This window comes from Larimichthys crocea, chromosome XV (genome assembly GCF_000972845.2).
Source record: "Larimichthys crocea isolate SSNF chromosome XV, L_crocea_2.0, whole genome shotgun sequence".
Taxonomy (NCBI): Eukaryota; Metazoa; Chordata; class Actinopteri; family Sciaenidae; genus Larimichthys; species Larimichthys crocea.
The window spans coordinates 19,431,036-19,456,609 of record NC_040025.1 but is presented as its reverse complement, the minus strand read 5'-3'; the positions used below and the strand labels follow the sequence as shown (position 1 = coordinate 19,456,609).

The following is a 25,574-nucleotide window of genomic DNA, read 5'->3' as shown; positions in this document are numbered from 1 at the left end:
ATACATGACACCACAAACACCTAAAGGCTAGTACAGGAGGAAGTTGTGGTTATGCAGATTTCAGTTAAATATTCATGGCCTGCTTGGTGTTTGGTGATTTTATATAAAACCTGTGATAATAACAACGACATTGAGGCTCAATTATAAAAAGGCACATTGTGTAGTAATTAAGTTTATACTATCATGAAATACTGTAGGTGCCGGCAGAAGCTTTGTCAAGCAGATTTTTGCATCAAGGAGCAAGAACTGTATCAAAAACCCTACAACTTTACTGTAAGAGGAAAACAACATGACCTGGTTGGCCAAAGTGAAGAGTGTGAGGCCACAAACACGAGCACTGGAGTGGCTCGCTATCTGTCAGTCAACACACGGGGAAGCAAAGTGTTTCTAGCAGCTGAATCTAAACTAAGATACCTGAATTTCAATTGGGAGAGCTGCATTGCAAAATGGATAAAAAGTCAAATTCAATAATAATGACATTCAGTTTCAAGAAATTCTTCCAATTGTGTCATTCAAATTCAGTTTCCACATGAATTCTTTTCGAGAAATCATTTTGTTTTAATTCACTATGGCCAAATTCAAATTCACACAATTAAAAGGAAGTATTTGCTGGCACTCGTTTCTTTTCATACAAACACAAAAACAAAATACTTTTGAAATAAATTTATGTCTCATATTGTGAACGCAGCCTGTCTTCCTCCACCCTCCTTCGTCTCATCCCAGCTGTCATCTCCCTCACCATCCACCCAGCAAGCACGGGCAATATGCTGTGATCAGTGTGCCTCCGCAAAATATAAGCCTACGTAGCATGACACATCTCCCACACATCTACCTCCACCCAATAAGGTCAGCTTTTCCATCAACTTCCTTGGAATCTTTGAGCTCTCTGCCACCAGTAATCACTGTCAGTTAGGAGAGTATCACCTGTGCCAGGTAATGAGGCCGAACTAACCCTGATCCCACTGGACTAGACCACAGATGAGGTCTGAGGCGATGATGGAGGAGGAGGAGGAGGAGGAGGAGGAGGAGGAAGGATGAACAGGTGGAGGGAGGTGAAGCAGGGAGGAGGAAAACAAAAGATGGCCTCTAGAAATGAGAGGTTAACGAGATGAGATTGCACTGACCTTTGCTAATGCAGGTGCGAGGTGAGTGGGGAAAAGTGATTGATGGTAAAAAGGTGAGCAGCTGTAACAAGGGAAAAATAATGAAGAGTTGGGATTTTTTCAGCGCTCCTGTAATTTTGGACCAAATGTTTTTGGACTGAGACTGGCCTTTAAAATTGTATTATATTTGGTTTAAAGGGACAGACACAAACACTTTGACAAACAAGTCAAATACACTGCAAGTCTATCAAAAGTCCACATAATTAGATTAGTCTGAATAGAACTTTAATGACCACAATGGGAAAATCAAGCAGCATGGAGTAATACAGAATAAAACAGATTGAATGAAGTGATATTCAAAGGAAAATTGAACATTTCAAGTAACTCTGGGAGCATTAATATTGCAATTAAAAGTGGAAAGAGTCCTATAGACTCTCCAAAAAGAGTGCAGAGGATGAAAGGTTCATCTTCCGGAGAGCCTGAATCTGCCAGCTAAATGTTATGGCATGTGTCATTTAGATTCTAGATGTTTCTTGTGGACAAATAGAGGTTTTGGCCTGATGGAGGAGCTATAACAAAGGCCTACCAAAAACATTAGGATTTGTCCTCTGGGGACCATGAATATCAAAAAACAAAGAAGAAGAGAAGTTTGGATATGTTGGTTGCGCCAGACAAATAATCAGATTCACCTCTGGGGTGCATGAATATGTATTTCCAATTTTATAGGAATCTAGCCAGGAGTTGACAAGGCTTGACAGACCAATTGAGGTCTTCAGGCCACTTTTATTCAGTCAACTGGGAGGGAAAATTTGCTCATGTGTCTTGTGAACAGCAGGATGTTGCAATTAAATGAAACTTACATTATATGTAAATGATTTACAATTACAAATATTTACATGATTAGTCTTGAAAAGCCTTTAAAAAAAGATATCTACATCTCTAAAGTATGCATCTATGTACATTCTGTGTGTGTATATATCTACTAATTCACAGTCTGCATCCATACTGAAATTTAAGCACCTTAGCCAAAGAAAACTGGGAACAATAAATATAAAATATTGATCTACGTTTGTCTGTTTGTCCTGCTGCCAATTTAAGTAAAACCAGAGGTGGGAACACTGTTGTTATTTTGGTCAGATGCCTTTGTTATTCCAAGGACTCCTGTTGCAGCCATGGTTTCTGCATCTGATCACCCGGTAATAAACTGTTTATTGTTTCCTATTAAATATTTGTTTTACAAATTTAAATCACTCGGCATGGGACAGTTTAGTTCCTGACAGAAGCCTTGGCTAATCTAGCCCCTCCTTTACAAAAAAGGCAACTCATTATCACACGCACACACCTACACACACATATACACTGGTTAGGACTAATCAATTCATATAGCCAAAGGACCTTTTGTAATAAAGGATAAAGAGTCATTTAAACAGACAGCGTAAGATCTGTCCAAACATGTCTCAGTGTGTCAGTAGCCTGCCAAGTCTGGGGTGTACTTTACACGGGCCAAGACTGTAGGCACCTTACAGCAGTTGACATGGGATGGCCTGGATTTAAATAAACCTCACTGTGAGAGTATGTGTGGTAAATGGCACAGACAAAGCACAATCTAAGTGTTTAATTACTGGCTAACAGAGTTAATCTGCTTTTAATTGCATGCAGTTGCCTCAGATTCGTTAATACTGGAGTTGTCAGGCATCATTGGATGTATACGCATCAGAGACGATAAAGGTGAACTGTCAACACAAAGGGATGACTGATGTTTCCCGCTGTTTTATTTTTCTGTATTTTTATCAAAGCAAAACAGCATTTCCCACGGGTTTAGAATATATTTGTGCTGGTCGACCCTGAGGGGTGTGAGGCGCTGCAAACAGTATTGATAGTCGGCTGCAAAACAAAATTCGATTCACAAGCTAAATAATCATTGCATATGAATGTGGTATTCAACACCAAGCAACAGAGTTTAAAATCAATCTGCACTTTCAATTGCATTTCCACACCTCTTGAAAAGAAGAAATGCTAAATACAAAGATCTTTATGGATAGGGGCAATTTGATTTATGTGAGGAGCCCAAATAAATTTGCAATACGATACGTTACTGGCTCAAATTGCCCTTTTGACTGCTTGTTTGACTATGCATGTCAAAATAAAACAGCAGCAATAAGATTCACTATTTAGCAATGATTTTTTAAATTATTTAGAAAGGAAGAACAACAGAAATGTAGACACAAGAATCAAGAATGTGTCTTTGTGTGCCATATATATATATATATATATGTGTGTGTGTCATCTAAGCACAGTGAATGAAAATACTGAAAATATACAATATGTGATCTCAAAGTCAGAACATCAAAAAGAAATTGAGAGTTTCAGCAGTGTGCTGTAGATCCAGCGTTGTTAGCTGGTTACCACCTCCTCAGTCTGCTAAAGGTGCAGCAGACACCTTCTGTACCGACTGAGAGTGTCTGGAACGACGACTGAATCATCCAGATTATGTCTGAAGCACTTTTAGTTTGAATTCAGGTACTTGAAAAATTGCCTAAAACTTCAAGATAAAACAAAAGTTGAAGAAAAGTGGAAGAAAGCGCCGTCCCATGTGAAGGCCAAGTCTTTGCTGCAGCAGTGTCAGGTCAGCAGCTGTCCTTGTGAAGACGGACATAAGAAAAGAGCAATTCTCCTGCAGCAATGGTTAGAACATTTAAAGAAAGAAACAGCCTTACTGGTGTGTAGCTGTGCACGTTGCTGCCACTGCTGACGGCGGTGTTCAGGTTGTTAAGGTTGACGGACGCCAAACTCTGCTCTGAAAGACTGTTGCTCAGGCTGCCACCCAGACTGCTGGGGCTCTCGCTGCCTTCTGCCTCGGGGTTGTACAGCGCTACCTTCACACACACACACACACACACACACCACAACACACACACACACACACACACACACACACACACACACACACACACACGTAAAGGATCCATGTTAATGTGACAGTAAAGGCAATTATACAGGGACAAAATGTTGATACAATGCACCATCTAAACTCCTAAATTGGCAGTGATCCATTTTGCTACTCTCCCTTATTTTATCCATTTGCTAATTCACATCCAGGCTAAAGTGAACACTGCCCACCTCAAGAAGTTACCCATGCACCATTAACTTATGAGACAACTCATGAGGAAAATGGAAATTAAAGTGCTGGTCTATGCAAATTGGTCCTGCTGCTGCATAAAAGCACAGAACATAAACTACCGGGGATTTTTTTCCCCTTGAACATGGTGATTTTTATTAAATGTGTTGACCACTGGGTGACTTCAGACATGACTTTATTATCTGAAAGCACCGCCAATGAAGACACAAGTCTCGCTTCAGAGGAAGTCTACTGTATATTATCTTGTGGTGACAGATCACAATGCTTTTAAAAGAAAGGCCTCAGGATTATGTTGAATCGTGTTTCTCTTGTTTTGTTTGACTGTCAGTACTTGTGAAGCAGAGCACTAGCGTTGCCTCAAGGCTACATTTAATTGTATAGACAAATGTGAAATCATAGCCTTCGGGTGAGACAACAGTAAAGGCTCTCTGGAGCAGTGCTCTACCCTGTGGAACATCTTACAAGTCTTTTCAGAAGACAGTTTTTATTTTTTTTATTTTTTTTAGGTATTAATCATGAACATTTTCGGTTTTGGTAGATTTGGTGACATCTGAGTGAACCTGTAATTCTACTTGCTGTATGACTGTAGTTATATGCAAATGAGTATGTGGTTTACGGGAACATTTTAGGTTTACTTCTATGCATTTGAAAAGAAAAAAAAAATGATAATGAAAACACCTTCAAACGTGTTTTTTTCAGACTCAGCAGAGCTTCAATTACAAGGAATTTATAAGTCTGAATATATTGATGATTATAACAACTTTTCACAGGGAAAATATTTTCTGTTATGCCAGTTTTCAAGTATCATATTATAGGAATGTCTTCTCAAAAGCGCAGGCACTCTCCAATGCAAACAGAGTAAAGCGAATGTGTTGGAGAGGTTCTGACGCACTGCTGTGCCTGCAGGACGCCACCTGTCTGGCTGTGGGTGGATATCATTGACGTTGGCATCAGCTTTATTATCATCAAGGTCTTCCTCTCCCTGCTCTAAATCTCCTTTTTTTTCAGATGTATAGTGATGACTAAGATGAGTCGAGTTGGAGTCTTTCCTGGAGTAAAACAGAATTAGTGCAAACTGACGCGCTGAAGGTAAATTAACGGCTTTCTGTTGCCTGTGTCAAACCAAACTAAAGCTGGATTTGTTACAACAATAATCGCTTGATGCTGATATTCCTGGCTATTAACATGAAATGAAAATGCTCAATTATGTCAGGGAGGGGGCAAAAAGTGAAACCACACTGAAAATATTCTCATAGAAACCTGAAAATTATCAGAAAGTTTAAGGAATCAGGACTAAGTAAAAGTGTCAGAAGTTAAATTGTTGCTTTAAGCAAAGACTTGCAGCATCAAATTATGACCAGACTAAATGTTTCTAAGGATGCAGTGCAGGGAGCTCCAAAATGATTTGCAAAAGCCGGACCAGTTGTATCAAAAGCATGTTCAAGCTTACCAAAAAATGACCATACCAATCGAGGTTCAATACATCAGGTTTAGTTCATTGAGTGATAGAAAAGCCTGGCTTTGTCACCGATACAGAATTTTCTAAATAAAGAAAGCAAGACTCCAATCAGAAAAAGTTTTGTCAAATAAATCTTGTTGTGGTCTCAGAGCACGAGTAGCAGTTTCTGAATGTCTTCTCGGGAGAGGAAAGAAAGCCAAACACTCGGGTGGACTAAGAAATACGAGCAGTGGATGACTGGAAAAAGTCCTAGTGATGAATCCAAGTCTGAGATTTATGGCTGTAACAGAAGGGAGTACGTAAGGAGATGATCGGGAGATAGAATGATACTGCAATTTATCAAACCCACAGTGAAACATGGTGAATATTCTGGAGTTGGACACCTATGGTGATTTGACTACACCCTGACCAAGGGGAAGTACTCCATTCTTCGGAGACATACTTTACAATATTCATACAGCAGCAGGATAATGACCAACCTAAAAGCTTTGCATGAACTACGTGAAGACAAAGGATGACCCAAAGATTCCTGACAGTCATGGACTTTCCTTCACAGTCACCTGACCTCAACCCACTGTGTTTAGTGGGGGTACCTGAAGACTGAGAAAGCCAAACATTCTAGGACGTCATAAGAAGATCTCTGGAACAGTGGTCAAACATCGGTCAAATCAGGTTTTACCTGTTTGAGTGCATGCAGTCTTCTAATCTATATTTTTCAAAGATTCAACTTTGCACTCCAATTGTTGCTGATATTATCATTTGAAATGAAAATAAATAGCATTACATTCAAAAGTAATGCAAAATATAAGCATCTTGACTGATGGTTTCTGATTTTTGGGCCCCACTGCACATGGTGCAAAATGTGATGGTACTGACTGTAAATACTGTTTTAGGGAACAGGATAGAAACTAAAGCAACTATTTAGATGATCGTCCTATTATATATTGATTTCATATCTGTATTCAACTGTTTAGAGTCATGTTTAAGATTAGAAAATGTCAAAATTATTGACAAATAACAAATCTTTGCCTATTTTTTTGTAATGGTTTGAAACAGAGAACATCAGCAGTTTTCATATTACAGAAGCAAGAACCAGCAAATACTTAATATTTTTACATGATAAGTAACAAATAACTGGTTATAAAAATTACAAGTGAACACATGGCTATATAATGCTAGTGAGAAAACCTTTCAAAACAATTGAACTTTGCGATAAAGGTGTTTCATTTTGACAATTCTGGGAAGTATGAGTCAAGATCTGTGAAAAGTGCAGAATGGAAAACTAGAATAAGCCGTCAAGTCCAGACCTCCACATCACATCCAGGCCAAACGCTGAAGAGTTATGTGAGCTGCTGCTGTGGGACAAATTTTCTCTTTGGTCGGGGTCAGACGAAAGGGTCACGTACCACACATCATCATTCTGTGTGTGTGTGTGAGTGTGTTTGCCAGTTCTGAGAGGCGTCAGAGGTCCCAGTCGTTGCTTGATCTTTGACCCTCATACAGACGGTCACACCCAGTTTGCTTTTTTTAAAAGCAGTGTGTGTGTCTGTGTGTGGGTGTGTGTTGATGTGTCATCGCACAGGCTGTGCCTTAAAGTGAAGAACAGTATAACACTGTATGTCCAGGACACTGATAGTGAAAGAGGAAAATACTCATTCTGCTGCACTATCCACGCCTTATAGCTAGTTAGTATTAATTATAGCCCAAACTAAGTTCAACATATTCTTCTCAACTGCAAGTACAAATGACTACATCTTCCTGACTAATTTATTTGTCAAAAAACATCACTGAGAAATGAATATTAATTACATCTAAATGGCCACTAAGTAACATCTTTTCTAGTTGAGCTAAGCTACTTAAAAATATATCCTGAAGCATAATGTGACTTATCAGCATCTCGTGCTTATTGGTAGTTAGTTAATTGTCAGGAAAAAACTAAAGGAGCCTGCACAAGCTTTGTGGTTAGAAGCTGTGTGATGCCCTGACCAGCTGAAACTCAGTCAGCCAAACATCCAAAAAGAATTACTTAACCGGGTAGCTAATATTAACATCTATAACAAGCCTTTATGAACTCATCAATATGGAAACAGCTAAAAAGTTACCACTTCAAAATATGATCAACGGAGACAACAAACTAATAATCAGAGTGGTTTATCTCGCCTGCACAGGAACTTGTTATTTCTTGTGGTTTGTCTTGTCTTCTTTGTGGTTTTGTATGTGCTGAATATCACTTCAGCTACATCCATATTTGAATTTGCATATTTCCTAAAACAGTGAACCTATGGTGATGATCTACCTTGTGACTAACGTTCAGCTATTTCTGACTTAAAGCTAGGAAATATAAACTATCCTTTTAAGTTACTACTTGGAAGTCAGGTATATTTTCCGTCACATTAATTTTCATTAAATTCAATAATTAACACATTTTATTGATTAATTTTTTTGTGGATAAAATGTCAGCAAATAACAAAAACTGCCCATCACAGCTCGGAGCCAAACCAGACGTATTCAAATTGTTTTTGTTTTTTTTAAATCGACTAAGAGGACAAAATACAAAGACTATGACAAAGAAAAGCATCACAGCTTCATATTTAAGAGGATGGAACCAGCACATTTTCACTGCTTGAAAAATGAATAAGCGATTATCAAAATAGTTGCTGATTAATCTTCAAAAGATCAGATCATCCATTACATGACTAGTCATTGCACCTCTACAGTCAATGCACAATACAGATAATGCACATTCATGCACAACTGTTCAGCCTTAAAAACAGATATATTACATACGTAGACTTACAATATGTACAATATATATATAATTCAATACTATAATTCATCATATTTTCTATTATAAAGTTCATATTATCTATATATATATATGTTTAGTATATGCTTCCTATCTTATTTATTTTCACTCACTATTTGAATGGCTGTGTGTCAAACGTCTAGGAGAAATTGCCCTTGTATGTGAAAACCTACTTGGCAATAAACCTGATTAGCATAGCATGTTTTAAGATTTATCAGCATAACAACACAGTTAACAACATTTGGCTCCACATGTATTGCTAAAGGTTTCTGGTGCTTATTAGCAGCAACACAATTCATCTGTTTTTCAAACCCAGGAAACAACAGCCCTATTTGTCCGGTGGAATATTTTTTATACGTGCTTTGGTACCTTATTTTGAATCGTTTTTATTAATGAATAGTGAATTAAGGTGCTCATAAAACTAGACCTTCATGAGGGAGTAGCTTGTGTCGTACCTTGTTTGTTACGGTATTGATGGCCAGAGTTGGAGAGGCTCCTCCTGACATAATGCAGTCCATTCTCAGAGACTCTGATTCCAGGCTGTAAGGAGTTGATGCCTGAAAGCAGAGGACAGGAGGAGTGAGACAATTCATGAGCTGATCATATAAATGAAGATACTAAAGTAATCTATGCCTGCAGCAAAGGCCATTTTTAGAACATACTTTAACATGTCAAATGAGAAGAAAATGCTAAAAGCTGTAAGCAATTAATGATGGTTGAATTCCACTTAGCTGCTTCAGTTTCAGGGTCGTGGTATTGTGCATGCTCTGAAAAGGCCTTTTCGTTTAGCTTATAATACAGATTTATTGAATACTTGATTCTGAATGGTCATTAAAGCATTCTACTTATTTCTGCACAGCATACCACTGCTATGGATGCAGTTCAGTCGTAGACTCTTGAGGACTACAACGGATACAATCAGTTTTAAATCAATATTTTGCGTCAAATAATTTATTTCTTTATTAAGTAGCTGTGTAATAAGCAGAATGATGTATAGTAAACCAGGTCATTATTGCCACATAAACCCATTCAGGGTTGCTGCATTAAATTATTATTATTGACATTATCCATTACTTTAGCAGTCCCCCCCAAAAAATCAAGATGTTCAATCAATTATGTGTTTTTTGTGCTTATTCTATTGTGAGTCCCGACCAGCTGTGTCCGACTTTAAGCTGTTTGTTCTGATACAGCTGCATCTCAAACAATGAGCTCAGTAGATTGCTTTAGATCAGTGAATTGTTACACTGCAGGGAGATTAATGAAATTTACAGAAAAAAAAAATAATAATGAAGTAGCAAAGACCACTTTTTCTGTTCAACGTGACAAACAATAAAAGATATATAATACCATGTAATAACTATTTAGCATGACTGCTGACCTGATATAAACCTTAATAAGCTATACTGAGTTAATCATCTTACATTATTGAATCCATGTACCACAGAATGAAAACTGTCACAGAAAGATCAGCCTGGATCACTGGCTGTGGTATTTAATGGATACGTTAAGCAGTGCATAGTATAGTATAGTATAGTATAGTATAGTATAGTATAGTATAGTATAGTATAGTATAGTGGAAGAAATAGTATGTAGGATGTATACTTTTATTACCAGTGACTAATAAGTCTTGCCTAGTAATTAATGCAGAGGTATTTTTAAAATGCTCTCCAGTGATTGGAAATGTGCAGAGGAGAGTGACAGTAAAAATGAGGAAGGAAATAAAATGTGACGAAGGTTATGAGAAATTTCTGCACGCTGCAAGTTTCATGATTCTGTCCTGAGCCTCCTGAATCATCATCATGCCCCAGGCTCCAACTATGTGAACTAGTTGAGGCGCACTTCATTTAAATTGCCGGATACTTAAACAGCATGAAAAGTGGACACATCACTTGCACTTGATAAGATAAATCAAGCCGTCCTCATGCATTATTCAAGTGTCTAAAATGTATTCGGCAGCAATTCATTTTCTGCCGTCCTCACAAAGAGCTAAAGTAGGGTTAACTGAGTGTGAGGATATGAGGAACTATTCGAAGATCGATGAGGGGCTAAAGTGACGCCCGCAAAGTGGAAAGAAAATTAAAAATAAATATAAAAAAATGAGGACAATATTTTTTTTTCCCCTTTTCTGACTCCTTTCAGGGTTCAAGACAGCTTGCCTGCCTTCCCAAACTGCTTACAGTAAGAGGATTGGTTGGTAACAATGCAATCTTTAATTTATGATAAACTCCCAGTGAAACGGGATGTCGGTTCCCTGGTGGAGGCACTTAAAAAGAAGACAAGGGAGAGGTGAAGAGAGGAGTGAGGAAGGCTTGTGGAAAAAGGCGAGCGAAAAGGGAGAATAGGTAGAGAGATAATTGAGTGGTGACGGACAGATAGACAGACATACAGGAAATGAAAGAGAGTGATTATGCTAAGGGCACCGGAGACGCAGGTACTTAACTAAGTGTACACTGCCTGTCTACACATTTATACAATACATTTATACAGCTGACGTTTAGCCTCACTGCCAACTTCAAATCTTCTCATTTGCACAGCCACTGTCATCAGGAGACTTTAAAGATTTTGACTGTGTAGCCTTGGTGCAACAAAAACCCTAATAAAAACAGTACGACATATTTAGCCCACCTTTTTTCCCCCCCCTCAGACGGTAACACTGCTATAAATCTTAGCATTTAAACCTCCCTGTTTCTCCTTAGCCCATGTGACAGCCCACAGTGTGTCTGCCAGCGGTGCAAGTGAGGCGTAAGAAAAGGGGTCGAAGGGCCCATCCATGTAAGACGAGATGACAAGGCTCTGAATTAATTAATGTTTGTAATAAAAAAAAAAATGGCGAAGAAAATATGTCTAACGGCAGCCCCAGGGCCTTCTGTGGTAATTAACTGGAACACAAGCCTAGAATACTCTCCCTCGTACTTTTTTCCCTTCCTTCCCCCCCTTGCAGCTTGACTTTTCCCTCTCTGCTCACTCCACCTTGATGTCTTTTTCGCTCTTTTTTTCCCCTGCATCCTTTCTTTCACACTTTTTTTCTAATCCCCCATTTTATTTATTCCCCTGCCCCTCCCCTTTTCTCTCTTTTACCTCAATTCTTCCTCCAATGAGCAACTGTGATTGTGCACTTTGCTTCTCCACGCCTGCCTGAGTTCCCTGGAGAGGAGAAGGCTAAAGCAGTGATACAGGCAGAGAGGGGAGAAGACAGAGGAAAGAGTGGCAGATAAACAGGCGCACAGAAAGATAATGATCGGATGCACAAACAGCGACAGAGACACAGGATGAGAAAAGATGGGAGATGACCAGTTGTGCTGCACAATGATGAAAGACTGGTTTTATTCAATGCAACAACCTCTCAAATAGTAAAAACTTTAATGGGTCAGCTGCTGGTTGCAAAGATCTAAAGTGTGCAATAAAAAAAAACAGGAACTGTACCTGCATACTGGATCTAAAGTTCCCTAGTGAAATTGGCTTTACTGATGATGTTTCGACCCAGCAGGTCTTCTGCTCGGTCCGTGAGACGACAGCTCATCTCACTAATTGGTTGCTCAACCTTGGCTGAAGGAAAAGGGGTTGTCATGCTACCTGAAGTTTAGCGTTGATACTGGATATCAATACTCAGTATCACTACTTCTCATAGCAACATTTTTCATTATTTTTTTTTACGCCTTCCAATCAAGACATATATAGTGTGTGGCATCATGCCCAATCAGGCTGGTGCGGCACGCACTTCCTTTACATGATCATATCGGACCGATGCTATTTTAGCATCACCTCGTCACATAGTTTAGGAGTTAACGTTACACAACAGTGCTGCACATTACTTTTGCTAAAAAGAGAGCTGAAATAGAGGCTAGGATGAGCCCTTGTCTTAAAACGTAGAATAATAACAGTTATAAACGACCAGTCTGATGTGTATATATACCTGTATGGTTATGCTGTAGCAGCGTGCTGTCTTTTTCTGGCGATTAATGAAGGTAAACAATGAACGGCTGCGCGTAATAGCACTGCGCTCCGGCGCGGCACTTCTCAGAAGCTGAGGATTTACAAACAAATCAGTCCTGCCACATTCCGGTGATGTAGGAATTTCAATAACGAAAGAAGCTTTTCATATAGTGTAAGCCACATGTGGACATCAGATACTGTTAGAATCACCCAAATTCATTCATAGATCCATACGGACTAATTTATCGACCACATTTAACCACATTAAACATTATACTGTAAATATAGCTACAGTATTGTCATGTTGACAGGTTCTTTTCATATGTGGTTTTATTATTCTTTAATCATGATGATTCATTTAAAAGAATAATAAAACCACATATAAAGTCTTTATTTGAATGTATGCCCCTTTTTGGATGAAGCAAACAAAAGAAATCGCAGCAGTGTAATTTTCAGGAACCTTAATAGCACAAATAAATGACACAATAAATATACAGTATTTACCTTAATATACAAAAACTACAAAAGGCTACAAAAACTGATTTTGTTTGACATATATAAGTCTGAATATGAATATATATCATTTTTTGGGAGATGGAAAGACCCCATGCCCCCCACTCTCTAGTTATGAGTGTGATGGTAAACAACAGAGATAGAGACAACGAGAGGACCCGCAATACATCATGGAGTTCACAATTTTTGTATTCAGATCCTCAGGTTGAAGACTGAACACCAGCAGCATTCTGCCGGGTTGACACAGGGTTCATGTATTTATAGCCTTGGCTGCTGTCAATCAATTTCTCCAAACCACTTTTCATTTTTAGCTGCATGTTTCTAAATTTTTTCTGTAGCTTGTTCCTGCCTTTTCTCTCACATCTTTAAAACTACAAATACTGGAGCATGTGGTTAACATATGTTAAGATGTTAGTCAGCCCTACTTTATGTACTACATCCTATGACCATGACGTGAGACTATATGGCAAATAATACATAGAAAATGTTTTTTTTTAATCATACTACATATCAGACATAGGCATGTTTTCTTGCATTCTCTGATATGAAAAGGTCCAACAAATCCATGTCAAGGGTAACCCTGCCTATTCAACCCAGCTAAGGAAAAAGCTACGTGATTGTTGATCACTGTTGATTGCTGCATGATAATTGAGGTCTGCTATTTTTGCAGATTTACAAAGTCTTTTTTTCTGGTATGATAGACAATTAGACTTAGATAGACCCCTTCAATCAAGCATAACATGCAGCAAGACAAAAAAGCACAAGGTAAGCAAAATGCTGCCTGCTTCATCCTCTCCATAACGAGATTTATTTTTACCCGGTTAAGCAGGTAGCTGACCATGTCGCTGTGAAATAAATGTTCTAGGCAAAACTGCAAAGTATCAGTTTATAAAACGTGGAGTCTGGGAAGATGATCTCCTGTGATCTTCTCAGCTGTGATGCAGGTGCACCGTGTGCCTCTGGTCAAGAAGTTACCAACAATATGTCATCAGGAACAATAAATAGAATAAATATTAGCTATGCTGTCATCTGTTGCTCATGATTCAGCACTGAGTCCCATGTACTCTAACACGCTTCTGCCAAGAGCTTTCTTTATGACACGGCTCTACAGTATATGGATGGTTAAGTCAGTCAGTCTTTTGACACATCCAACTGGTCCAAACTTCTTGGATTCATTGCCATGATGAGACATTCATGGTGCCCAAGGATCAATTGGACTGACTTAGGTGATCCCGTGACTTTTCCTCCAGCGTATCAACAACTATCCTAAGTGTGTTCACAACTATTAGATAGATTGTCTTGAAATTCATTCCAAATTGTGTCCTCCTAAGGATAAATTGCAATGAGCTCTGTGATCTCCTGACTTTTAATGTAGCAGCATCATCAGGGCAGAATTAGTCCAGTATTTTGGTTTATGGCTGCAACTAAATAAATGAAATTCCCATTTGTCTTATTGTTAATTGACAAATGTTAGTATCGCTAAGCTAAGGTGGTGAACATGGTAAACATTATACCTTAGCATATGTTGCCCACAAAGCACGGGACAAAAACAAAAGAACAAAGAGTCAGTGTTTGATTTGACCGTTGTGGGCTTCTGTAAAAACATGGCTGTGCAACATGGCGTACTGCGTGGAACACAAGCTAAGGTAACAAAACGTGACGAGTATTATTTTTAGGTGACACTAGTCATGAACTTCCGGACTTTTAAATGCATCTTGTTGGTACACACTTGTGTCATTATACTGGGGAAAAAACTAAACTAAAGGAAACATTTCTGTAGCATTTTAGTTGGATGGAGTAGCTTATTTTATTTCAATCTCTTGTTTTCTCACACTGCTACACCTGCTAAACATTTCATGCTCACGGTGTCAGCAATGGCACAATGTTGCACATTTGATGACAGTGAGCTTGAACAGTTATAAAGAAATAACTGACTAAAGACTTTAATAACTAAAGAAAGGAAAGAGGGATACTGTGGCAGCAAAAAACAATAATAACGAGTCTTTTATCAGTTTTTTTAAAACAATGAGCTCTAGAGTTTAAAGGAGGACTTTATGATGCATGACTGAGGTACTTACCCTTTCTCCAGAGCGCGGTCTCTTCTTTGGCCTGCTGGGTACTGTGTCTTCTTTAGGATTGGTGTCTATGGCCCAGTAGGAACCCTGCAGAGTGACCCCAATAAAACAAAGAGATAAGCCTTGTGTTTGATGGAAGCTGCTTGGTTTGTGTGTTTCTCCAGTGCTTTTGATTGCTTTGTAGGTCTAGGTACCCTTTTTATATTATTTTTGTGTCTTTCTTTAATAAGGAGTCAGTGGTGGAAGAAGCCCTCAAATAATCACTTTAAACAAAGATAGCAACACCACAGGAGTTGGAAAGGTAAAGTTACTTGATTCAATTTTCACCACTGTAAAATAAACACAAAAATGTATATTGACTATCAAGCATAAAACGTTGTAAAACAGATCTTGAAGGTAACTAGTAATTAAAACAATTTTCTCAAATATAAACTGAAAATTGCCTTTAAATATGGTCCTTTGTATATATAATTAGTTGCTCCTCACTTCTTTCATTAATTTTATGAATCATCAGAAGGTAAACAAATTTGGTTGTTCATGCAGCAAGCACGATACGACAGACAAACAGCTATAACTTACACATACTCTAAGAAAACATCGGGGTAGCTCAGGAGGATTTAGTCAGAAAATAAACCAGCTAACCACAAGTCTACCAAAAAAACAGGTTATAATTCTTTAAACAACCACTGAAAACACCAAACAAGGGGTTTACCTTTACCCTTAAAGTTTAAACTGTTCCTCCAAAACCTTTTTTTATGAATCAGTGTTAGGCAAGTTGAAAAATGTCATAAATTATTCATCACACGTTGAGAAAGTAATTAGGTTACATTACTAATTAGATACTTCAATAGCGCAAGTAATTAGGCAGTGCAACTCCAAAGCCTCCACTCCTAGCGAGCTTAATGTTATTCCTCTTTTTATCTTTTTAGTTCAAATTGCAAAATAACAATGAAAGATAGACCTTTCAAATGCAGTCAGTAGGTTATAAACTGAACTAGAGGTGGGCGATTTCAACATACTGACCTAAGAAAACATTGAATATTGGTAGGAATAACACTGTTGATGCTACCCTCATCAGTTGTTAATACACAACGCACAATAATATAATGAATGAGACAACTTTGGAGTTACCAGTAGACATATTTCTGCTCTTCTGCTAAAGGCTAACCACCTGTGTGGAGACACCTCGAGTCCCTGCGCCACACTCCGCTGAATAGACACAGATGAAACTGATATCAACCCTGCACCCAACCTCCTGGTTAACTAGCAAACAAGCTGACCCTCACAATGTCAAAGGAACTCATGGCTATGTGTAAAGACTAAACTACAAATTGTAATCCCTTACGCGTCACTAAAAATGACATGTTACCACGTAGTGCAATATCGTCCTGGTCAGTCTTTTTGTGAATAGTTTGAATCTCATAATCAATATAAAGCCCCAGATATTTGGGTGAGGAAATAATTTCAACATAATTTGTTACCACGTTTCCTGTGCTGTCATTATTCCATTTTGATTTTGTCATTTGCACATCATTTCTCCCCTGTTTTACGACGGTAGAATTAGACACATATATTATATTCATTATAGCTCTATTATCTGTCATTATTTACTTGAGTAATACCCATCTGATTTTTACAACATTTCCATTTGTTTCTGGTGCTTTTTCCTCCTATTGTGGCTACTATTAGTGCAAGTCTCTTCTTCTTGTCCTCAGTGAGGCTGCTTCAATCCCTTTAATGGGAAACAAGTCACTAAACAAAAAAGGTGCTGTTGGGGTGTCATTTAGCTCAGTACAAAGGCTCAGTCCTTGCTGCGGCGGCCCAGGGTTTGAATCCGACCTGTGGCTCTTTCCCACGTGTCTTTCCCCATCTCTCTCTCTCCCCACATTTCCTGTCACTGTTCAAGCTGTCTCTGTCAAAAAAAGGCCAAAAAATATCTTTAAAAAAAAGAAAGAAAAAAAAAAGGTGCTGTTGATGGATCCCCCTTGCATCTGATAAAACCAATATATCCACTCCTGTATCCCATCAGTTTTCTCTAAGTCAAGCTTTTTTGTGGTGTGTATCTCCTTCCCCAGCTTCCCTTCCCCAGAAAATCTACTGCAATCCTTTTGATACACAATGTTAAAACACAGCAGCCTCCAAAATAAACACATACAATGAGCGAGGAGGAAATCAATTGCTTTTAGGTCCTTGATTTCCTCCTGGTCTGATTTTTTTTCCCTCCTTTCATTTTTTCTCTTCCCTCCCAAGGAGGTCCAAAGCTGCAGACGGAATTCAGGAGGTTCATCTAGGCCACACACACACACACACACACACACGCACACACACACACACACACGGCTCAACTCTCAACATCGAGCCGCCCCCCTCCACCTCCCCCATCCTCGCCTCTTCTCCTCCCCCTGTCTCTCAGTCCCACATCACTGAACAGTACACAGCCAATTAACGTTAGCACATGCATGATTTAGCTTCTCTCCTCTCTCTATGGCTTCAAACAGGGCTTGTACATTCAACTTCTCCACACACACACACACACACACACACACACACACACACGACCTCCCCCCTATGCCGAGGTATCGACCACTTCGATCCATGGTGTGAATTAAGGTGCTGGTCAGGTCCAAGTCAGGCTAATCAGGGGGGAGCCGCACTCTTTGTGTCTTTGCAGACTATAGACCTTCTCTAAAGCCCAAGGATTTTTTTTTTGAATTATTTAAACCTTCTTCCCCCTAATTCATTTTTCAATGGCTCCAAAATCCCCTCAGTCTGGAGAACCCCCCCCCCCCAAAAAAAAAAATGAACGTTCAATGAAAACTTTTGGCTTGTCGGTTTTTGTAAAAGTGGTGGATTGCTTCTCACATTAACCCTGTGATGAGTTGAAACGCGGACATTTGAGCTTTTATTAAAAAATCTTGTAAGGGCAAGCTTCAGTGATCAACAGTAATTATATACTTTCTCCGTACGAGCGATTCCTCTGATTCAGCACAAACAAGGACTTGACAAATTGTTGTTATCAAACCAGTGCTGCTGAAGTGGCCGTGGAAACTCCATTGCTTACTAACCACAGTGGTGGCAGTGGTGAAAAATATCTAATGCTTCCACTGACTCTGTGTGTGTGTGTGTGTGTGTGTGTGTGAGCGTGTGTGTGTGTGTGTGCGAGAGGGTGGAGTGGAATAGGGCCTAATAAAGCATAACAGATGCGTGAACGGCCTTGCATCTGAAGGAGTGTACCTACATATACTTATTATTCATTACTCCCTGTACCACATTATTACTTGGCAGAATCAATATCGGAAGAGGCGCAGAAAACAGAGAAAGCGGCATTAGGCATTCAGCTGGTTATGGAGCTACAAATTGCTTTTAAGTGCAGACACTCGTGTGTGTGTTTGTGTGTGTGAGAGAGATACAAAAAAGGTGTGTATGAGTGTCGTTGGGTACAGCTATTCACAAGTGTGCACACGTGCGTCACGAGGGTGACTCAACACGTGAAAAGTAAATCGGCGTTGCCTCGGCCTTATTTGTAAGCCTGCTGAAATAGACTTGCAATTTCATTGTGTCGCACCGTAATTCAAGCTGAGCTTTTCAGTCACATTACATTGTTCAGGAAATACTTACTTTTCCAGGGTCGTCTTTGGAGCGAGGCACTTTGAGAAAACACTTGTTCAAGGACAGGTTGTGTCGTATAGAATTCTGCAGGGAGAGAAAAAGAAAGACAGAAAGGGCAAAAGAGAAGAAGAAACAGGAGAAGGAAATAGTTAGAGTAAATTAACACTGAATACACTCTTTTGTATAAGGAAATTAAATTCACAGTCACTTTATTATATTACATCAACTGAACCTGGTCAGAGTCTACAGTGTTTATCTTGCAAAACAAGATTGGATATTCTGTCCTCTACACCAGTGGTTCATAACCTGAGGGGTTGGACCACCAGTTTTTCAAGGTCTCAATGTTTGAGTGAAGATACTGGTGTCATATGAAACTAAAACATCTAAGGAATCCATTGGTACCAACCATGTCATGCTAGCTTGTGAGAAATTTAAGTAATGTAAAAACTGGCATGATAATTTTTAAATGAGGGCCCTTGACCTCTCACCTCACGATATCTAAATGAAAATGGCTTCTCTCCTTTACAGACATGCCCGCTTTATGCTAATCCCACGCAGCTCTGGGCAAAAACCATGCAGTTTCACCGAGTGTATTTGAATATTTCTGCATACTGAACTCTATAAACAGTATTGGAACTGCATGAATTGGGAATGGCTGGAAAGCTGAGAGTCTTGTGAATTCAATGAACCCAACTGTATTCAGGTGTGATGATGCTAACCCCCATAGAAGAAAATTAAATTGTACTGAGACCATTTCTGAAACTTGACCTTACTGTGTTAAATGACCTATTTTGACCATTAGAATAATCACAGCCTTGTGAACTTTTCTTAGATATTGACAATACGAGGGTTTCTGAGCAATTTCCAAGAGAAAGGTGTTCACCATCCAATCACTGAAAGATGCAGTTCCTACAGAAAGGTCTTAAGCTACACACTATCTCACCCTAAAGTCCAAAAAAGACAAAAATCATAGGGGGGTGGGAGGAGTGGAAGAGGTTAATGGGATAGGAGATAATAAAAAAATATATGTCTTCTTTTCTTGTGAAATACTGTTTTTTAGAGAAAATTACTTTGGTTGAACTACACTTAAACCTGTGACGAGGAGTCACTATTTTTGAGGGTATGCTTCAAGACAAACCGAAAATCAATTGGCGATGTAGAAAGTTGCAATTTGGAGAGAGAGCAAGAAGATCGGACTGAGAGTAGAAGTAATAGCAGTCGTATACAGTCTCTATCGCTTCTGCTGCGTCCACGAAATGTAGAGTTTCCAGACCATCGTCTTAGTGAAGGTATTTGAAAGTAGAGCAGTCTTCCACTTTCCAATGTTTACCATGTTAGAAAGACACGTCGGGTCACAGGTACACAGGAGTGAAACGTGAGCAATTATGCAGCAGATGTAGACAGCTGTACTGATTAAAGCCGTGTCTGTTCCGTGAGACACACCCAAGACTCGCCGATTGAAAAAAGGAGGTAAAAATGCATTTAAGAAAGGGCAAAAGGGAAACAGGGGGAGGTCGGGGTAACAATTTGTGAGAGCTGTGAGGAGGGGGTGTGAATGTCAGCACTTGTGAGGTGTCCTATTTTGGGGTGCTCTGAGATGGAATGCAATTTTGAATATGCAAAGCTAAAACAGGGTGTTAAATTGGGCTTTATGAGAAGTCTGCCACTTTTGAAGCATATAACAAATTCACAGTTTCGGTCATTAATGAGTGAAAACTGACATTTCTACAATTTGTAACACCTCCTATTGTTTGTGTGTGCGCGTTGTGAGGGAAGAGAGAAAGAGAGATGGAGGGCCCACAACAGTGCAGGCTAACCTGACATGAACCTGTTCTCCCTTCAGGCTCCCGTTCTCCACTCATCTGCTGCTGCTAATTAATACCACTGGGGAGGAGGAGGGGAGAAGACAGAGGGATGGGAGGTATTTCTCTGCTCTTTCTCCTGAGCTCTCACTGCTCAATACCGGCTTTGTTTCTCTTACAAAAAAAAAAAAAAAAAAAACAGCTTCGCTCTCTCTGTCTCTAGCATACCATAACAGCCTGGTCCACCTCTGCCTCGCCCTGCTCCTCCTGGAGAAAAGGCTCCGGCAGTTTTCAGCTGCTCTACTTAGCGGGTCACTGGCTGTTTATGGCTGTCCATCAAGAAAACGCATGGCAGCCGGGTGATGAAAACGGCAAGGAGGACTGCCACAAGCTCAGCACACAAAGGCAACCATCTGTTCCAAAAAACTTTCCTGTGGGAGGAGGCGCCTGATCATTAACACCAAGTCTGCCCGTCACTTCAGCAGCCAGCCCGTCTAACTTTGCTAACCTCTACCAACTGTTTGTTTATTTACACACTATTTTTTTTATTACCCAAGCAGTTTTTGCACACCTGTGCACTACTTGCAATGTCTGCACAACTCTGTGTATTTCAGACTTTGCACACTCTGGCACTTTTCACTTTCAGGCATGTGTGTTGGGGCCAGGCAGTGTAATGAAAAGTTACCAATGCTGATGTTAAAAATCTCTTATCGACCTAAATTTGTTCATGCCGTTAAATTTGGTAAAAGTTTTCTCCACTGTGTGGAGTCATAGCCTGTCCCCTTAAAGTAAATGAAGAGTTTCAAGTTTTATTTCTCGGAGAGCTAATTTTTCTCATGAGTGATGGCAAATTCAGGATACAAGGCAAAATTAATTTCCTTATGTCTTTAATGGCCAGTGTTTACAGTTTGGCTTATTTAAAACAAATTTCAGCAGATCAGTTAATACTGAACTTTAGTGATGGCAGAAAAAGGAGTGTTGTAAAATTTATTTGGGAACCACACATCTCCTCACTTACGACATTAAACGTAAATCTTTTACCAAAAAATTAAAAATAAATGATAAAACCTAAATTACAATGCAAAATATATTAGCTGAATCCTCCATGTACAGGATATTTGTCCTAGTATTAGTGGTGACAACTTGCGACACCAAGTCTCATGATCCATCTAAAAAGTGTAAAAATGAGTCAAACCCACAAATATCAACCTCGTAGAGTGCTAGAAGGAAAGTCAATGGATCACTAAAGGCATTAAAATTATTTAAAAATGTCTTCAACCAATTGTTGATCATGGCGATCTATGAATGCCTCTGCCTGATTTCTCAAAATGTTCCAGTCATTATCTTCTTAATGCTCCAACTGTCATTCACAAAAATACTGTCAGCATCACATCATGAAATATAGTAAAATTTGATTTAGTCAAGATAACAAGCTTAAATATCATCCAATATAATTACAATGTTATCTGTTCAAATTAATTCAAATTGAATGTGTATCTTAGTCACACAAAAAAGGTCAATGACGCGTAAACTGTTTTACAGTTCAGACAGCTGCAAGGACATATATGTAGAAGAAGAAAATTGTGTGTGTAGAATATAACTGTGTAGTGAGAAAGAAGAACTGTCCTTTCACTCGAAAAGATTCAGTCTGCTTGTGTGCACATACCGTACATGTGGATACAGTACGAATGCCTTCTTTCCGACGTGCTACGGAAACAGCAATCTCCTCTCGCTGAACGGGAATAGTCATCATCAATAAACGTACTGATTAGCGATGCTGTGAAGAAAGGTAATGAGATTCACTGCTGTGTCCTCCTTCCACCCACTCCTCACCCTGCCTGATTAATGAGCTTATTGGGCCGCGTTGGGGCCATGCCATTCCTGCCCAGTAGCTGATGGATCACACAGGCACAGGCATCGTTTGTGAGTGTGTCTGCATGTTTGTGTGAAACGTCGGAAGGACACTGAAGACGACTACCCGTAACTTTAGCATGAGAAGAATTGCATGCGCAAAATAAATGCGCGCTGCAGGAAAAGAGGTATCACTTTAGACTCCCACTGATTCTTATGACATATTACCTCCATCTGAGTATGCACTTTAAAACTGTTTTCATGTCTCCTCTCTTCTTATGCATTGTTCAGCACCATTCATAACAATATCTCAACTGACTGAGCACCCTTAATGCAGTGACTAGTAAGTGACTGTGTGTCTGGTAGTAAATATCTCATGAGGTTGAATGGACTGATGACTTTATTGATTGATTCACTGGATCACTAATTGACTTGATCCAGTCTGACCACCTCCTGAGCTCTGCTCTTCCTTATGGAGAACTCAGCAGACCACCACTGGGCCATCTTATGGAGGCTCCTTGGATGAAGATCCAGCTGACTGGTCTGAAGGAGAATTATCCAATGTCACCTGTGACAAAGAGCCATCAGACTGGGCTTCTGATGGAGCTCAAGCCGAAGATTTGTATGCAGATCCAGCAACTGCTGGGTCATCTGATAAAAGACATTCTCTTTCCATGGATAAAGACCCGAGTCTCTGGTCTTTTGATGGAGTTATGCCTTCATTGGATTGGAAGGCTTTAGTCATGCTGAAATGATGAAGATCTAGCTGCCAGGTCTTCTGGAGGAGCGAAAACAGACTGCTGCACTTAGCCTCCTCTGGTTGAAACAGTATTCAGTAACAGTAAGTTCTTCAGTTGAGTTGCAGCAACCTTAAGTTGCTGCTGCCGCCCACTGTGGAGGATTGATTAATATGTTCGAGTGTATATTTTTTGATGTGTCACTGTGATATTTTTTGAATACATTTGATTGTTTGTTTGCAGTGGGGTCTCCATTTATTACATAAGACACAATCATTTACCATTATTCATCATTTTACACTCTTCTGAGTATTCCAACCTTTGTCAGTATCTCATTTATCAACAATAAAAAACCTGAGCAATTGTTCTGTACGTATACTTTTAGTCCATTTTGTATTCTATTCTTTTGGATGTTTCTCGTAACAGTTTGACTTGACAGAGTCTAAAGATAACATGTTGATGCTTTACATTAATAATAGTGATTGATTACAGAACAAAATTATGCGAGTGACAGTCCCAATGCTCAGTGTGTGAACTGACTAAATCCTGAAAGGATAAGACAGTTTAATTTTTGATCACTGCCATTATTTACATAGATTTGTGAAAAAATTTACCTGTAAGTGTAACGTGCACACAAATCTGTCACAAAAAACTAAATGAGGTCCAATTAGATGCCACTAGAACTCACTCACTGCAAACACATAGACCACCAATTTCAAAATGGGTTCATTTTTATGCAAACAAAAGATGAAATCAAGGTGCACAAAATTCAGTGCTGCCAGACTCAAAATTTCACTGACATACGCTGTGACCTTCAATAAACATAAAAGAAAGACCTCTTATGCCTTTATGTTATAATATTGGTCTTATTCGTTTTCATATTACGTTCACCTTATTTCTCAAGTATTCAATTGACAATGGAGTCAAACCTAACTTTTCACAAACTTGACAAGCTTTTCTACATGCATTGTGACTTTTTTAAAAGCTTCTGTCGGGCTGCTGACAAAGAGTGAGACATCAATCAGCAGCCAATGGTGGACTTTCTGTGTGCTATGTGAAAGAATTACTAGGCTATTAGGTTAAATATGAATTGTTTTGGAAGTAGAGTCTTTCTGTCAAAACGCCTACTGTCATATGGGTTTTTTTTTTTGATAAATCTCAAGTCTGAGACAAGTTTGTAACAAAGACACCTCATGTTATGAACAGGGAGTGTAGAGTTTTAAAGACATGGGCATTTACCAGTGAGGGACAGCTTCTAGTATGGGTCAAGCTCGAGAAATGCTTGAGCTCAAACTCCAAACAGTCTTTGGTTAGAACAGGGTTATGCTCGAGCAGTTTGTCCCACCCATCAGAAGGCAAGTTTGGGTCTCTGCAAATCATTAGATAAGCTGAGCTCAAGGATGTTTTTGAAGAACTGGATGTATTTAATCAAACGCTAGTCGTCATAGGTCGATTTCACACAGGTGACCTCCGTTCAACACAGTATGAATTCTAAACCAGCGGCTGCAGTGATGATTTAGGTGCATCCAAGTGAAGAATGTGCATATTTATATGTTTTGTATTTGCACTTACTTTAGGTCTAGTGGTTTTGTACTTTTTTTTGTTAATCGCCGAAAAAAACAAATAGAAAGACAAAGAAACAGAGTAAGAAATAGATATTTGTTTTGTCTGACTAGGATTGTGTGTATGCACATGTGCATAAATACACTATATGTATCATTTTGAGTGCAGACTACAGTGCACCTGCATCCATTCATTTTACGATCTACCGTACGTAGACAGTTCCCATAATGCCTCCTGATTTTATGGGCAATTTTTAGAGACTGGAGATTAAGAGTTATGTCAGAGAAAAATAAGGTCAAACAACCGTTTTTACGCCGTTATTATTAGATATGAGGTTTTGTGCATGCATGTGTGGTATATATTCACTTTATGTGTGTATGTGGTAGTTGATGGTTGGTGCTGCTGCTGCTGCTGCTGCTTAACGTAGGGCGCAGCATCCTGGACTTGAAGAGATTAGTTATATAAGGCGGGCTTGATAAGCATGGATGACTTTTTGACAAAATGCAATGTGATATAATGTGATGTGTGACAAAAAGTCAGGTTTTGGAAAGATGCTTTCGGGTAGAGAGACAGAGGAAAGGCATGTAAGACTGTGTGTGCGTATGTGTGTGTGCGCGTGTGCATGTGTGTGTGTGTATGTGTGTGTGTGTGTGTGTGTGTCTGTGTATAGTTCAGTCAGAGAAAGTGATCAAAGAAAGTGACAAGTTAACAGAATTGGTTGAAGAGGTTAAAGTATGTGCGAGTGTGCAGAGGAGGTAGGCTGTAAATGTGTTTAGATACACGAAGAGGTCACACGGAGAAGACTGATGTTGCGTAAGCAGGTAGGTTTGGAAGATTTGAGTCACGGCATTTGAGTTAAATACAGAGGGGCAATGAGAGATGGCATTTCCTTTAAACTGAATTAAACAGTCTTGAAAAGAGATGTTTCACAAGCGAAGCAACAACGCTAAAACTAAATTTAACAAAAACAATGCTGATTACAGT

The 25,574-nt window shown here is 39.2% G+C and overlaps 1 protein-coding gene across 9 annotated transcripts in view; it reads right to left on the bottom strand.

The window, feature by feature from the left end:
- Positions 1–25,574, bottom strand: part of LOC109138771 (forkhead box protein J3) — a 64,401-nt gene that overhangs the window by 10,277 nt on the left and 28,550 nt on the right. For 7 of the 9 annotated variants that reach the window (XM_027288889.1, XM_027288892.1, XM_027288894.1 and 4 more), the window contains 5 exons: positions 18,647–18,721; positions 15,032–15,115; positions 11,586–11,651; positions 8,963–9,064; positions 3,821–3,979 (listed from right to left, as the gene is read on the bottom strand). In XM_027288889.1, coding sequence (XP_027144690.1) covers positions 3,821–3,979; positions 8,963–9,064; positions 11,586–11,651; positions 15,032–15,115; positions 18,647–18,721 — 486 coding nt within the window. The remainder of the gene's footprint in view (positions 1–3,820; positions 3,980–8,962; positions 9,065–11,585; positions 11,652–15,031; positions 15,116–18,646; positions 18,722–25,574) is intronic. The other 2 variants (XM_027288896.1, XM_027288895.1) reach the window with 1 other exon arrangement.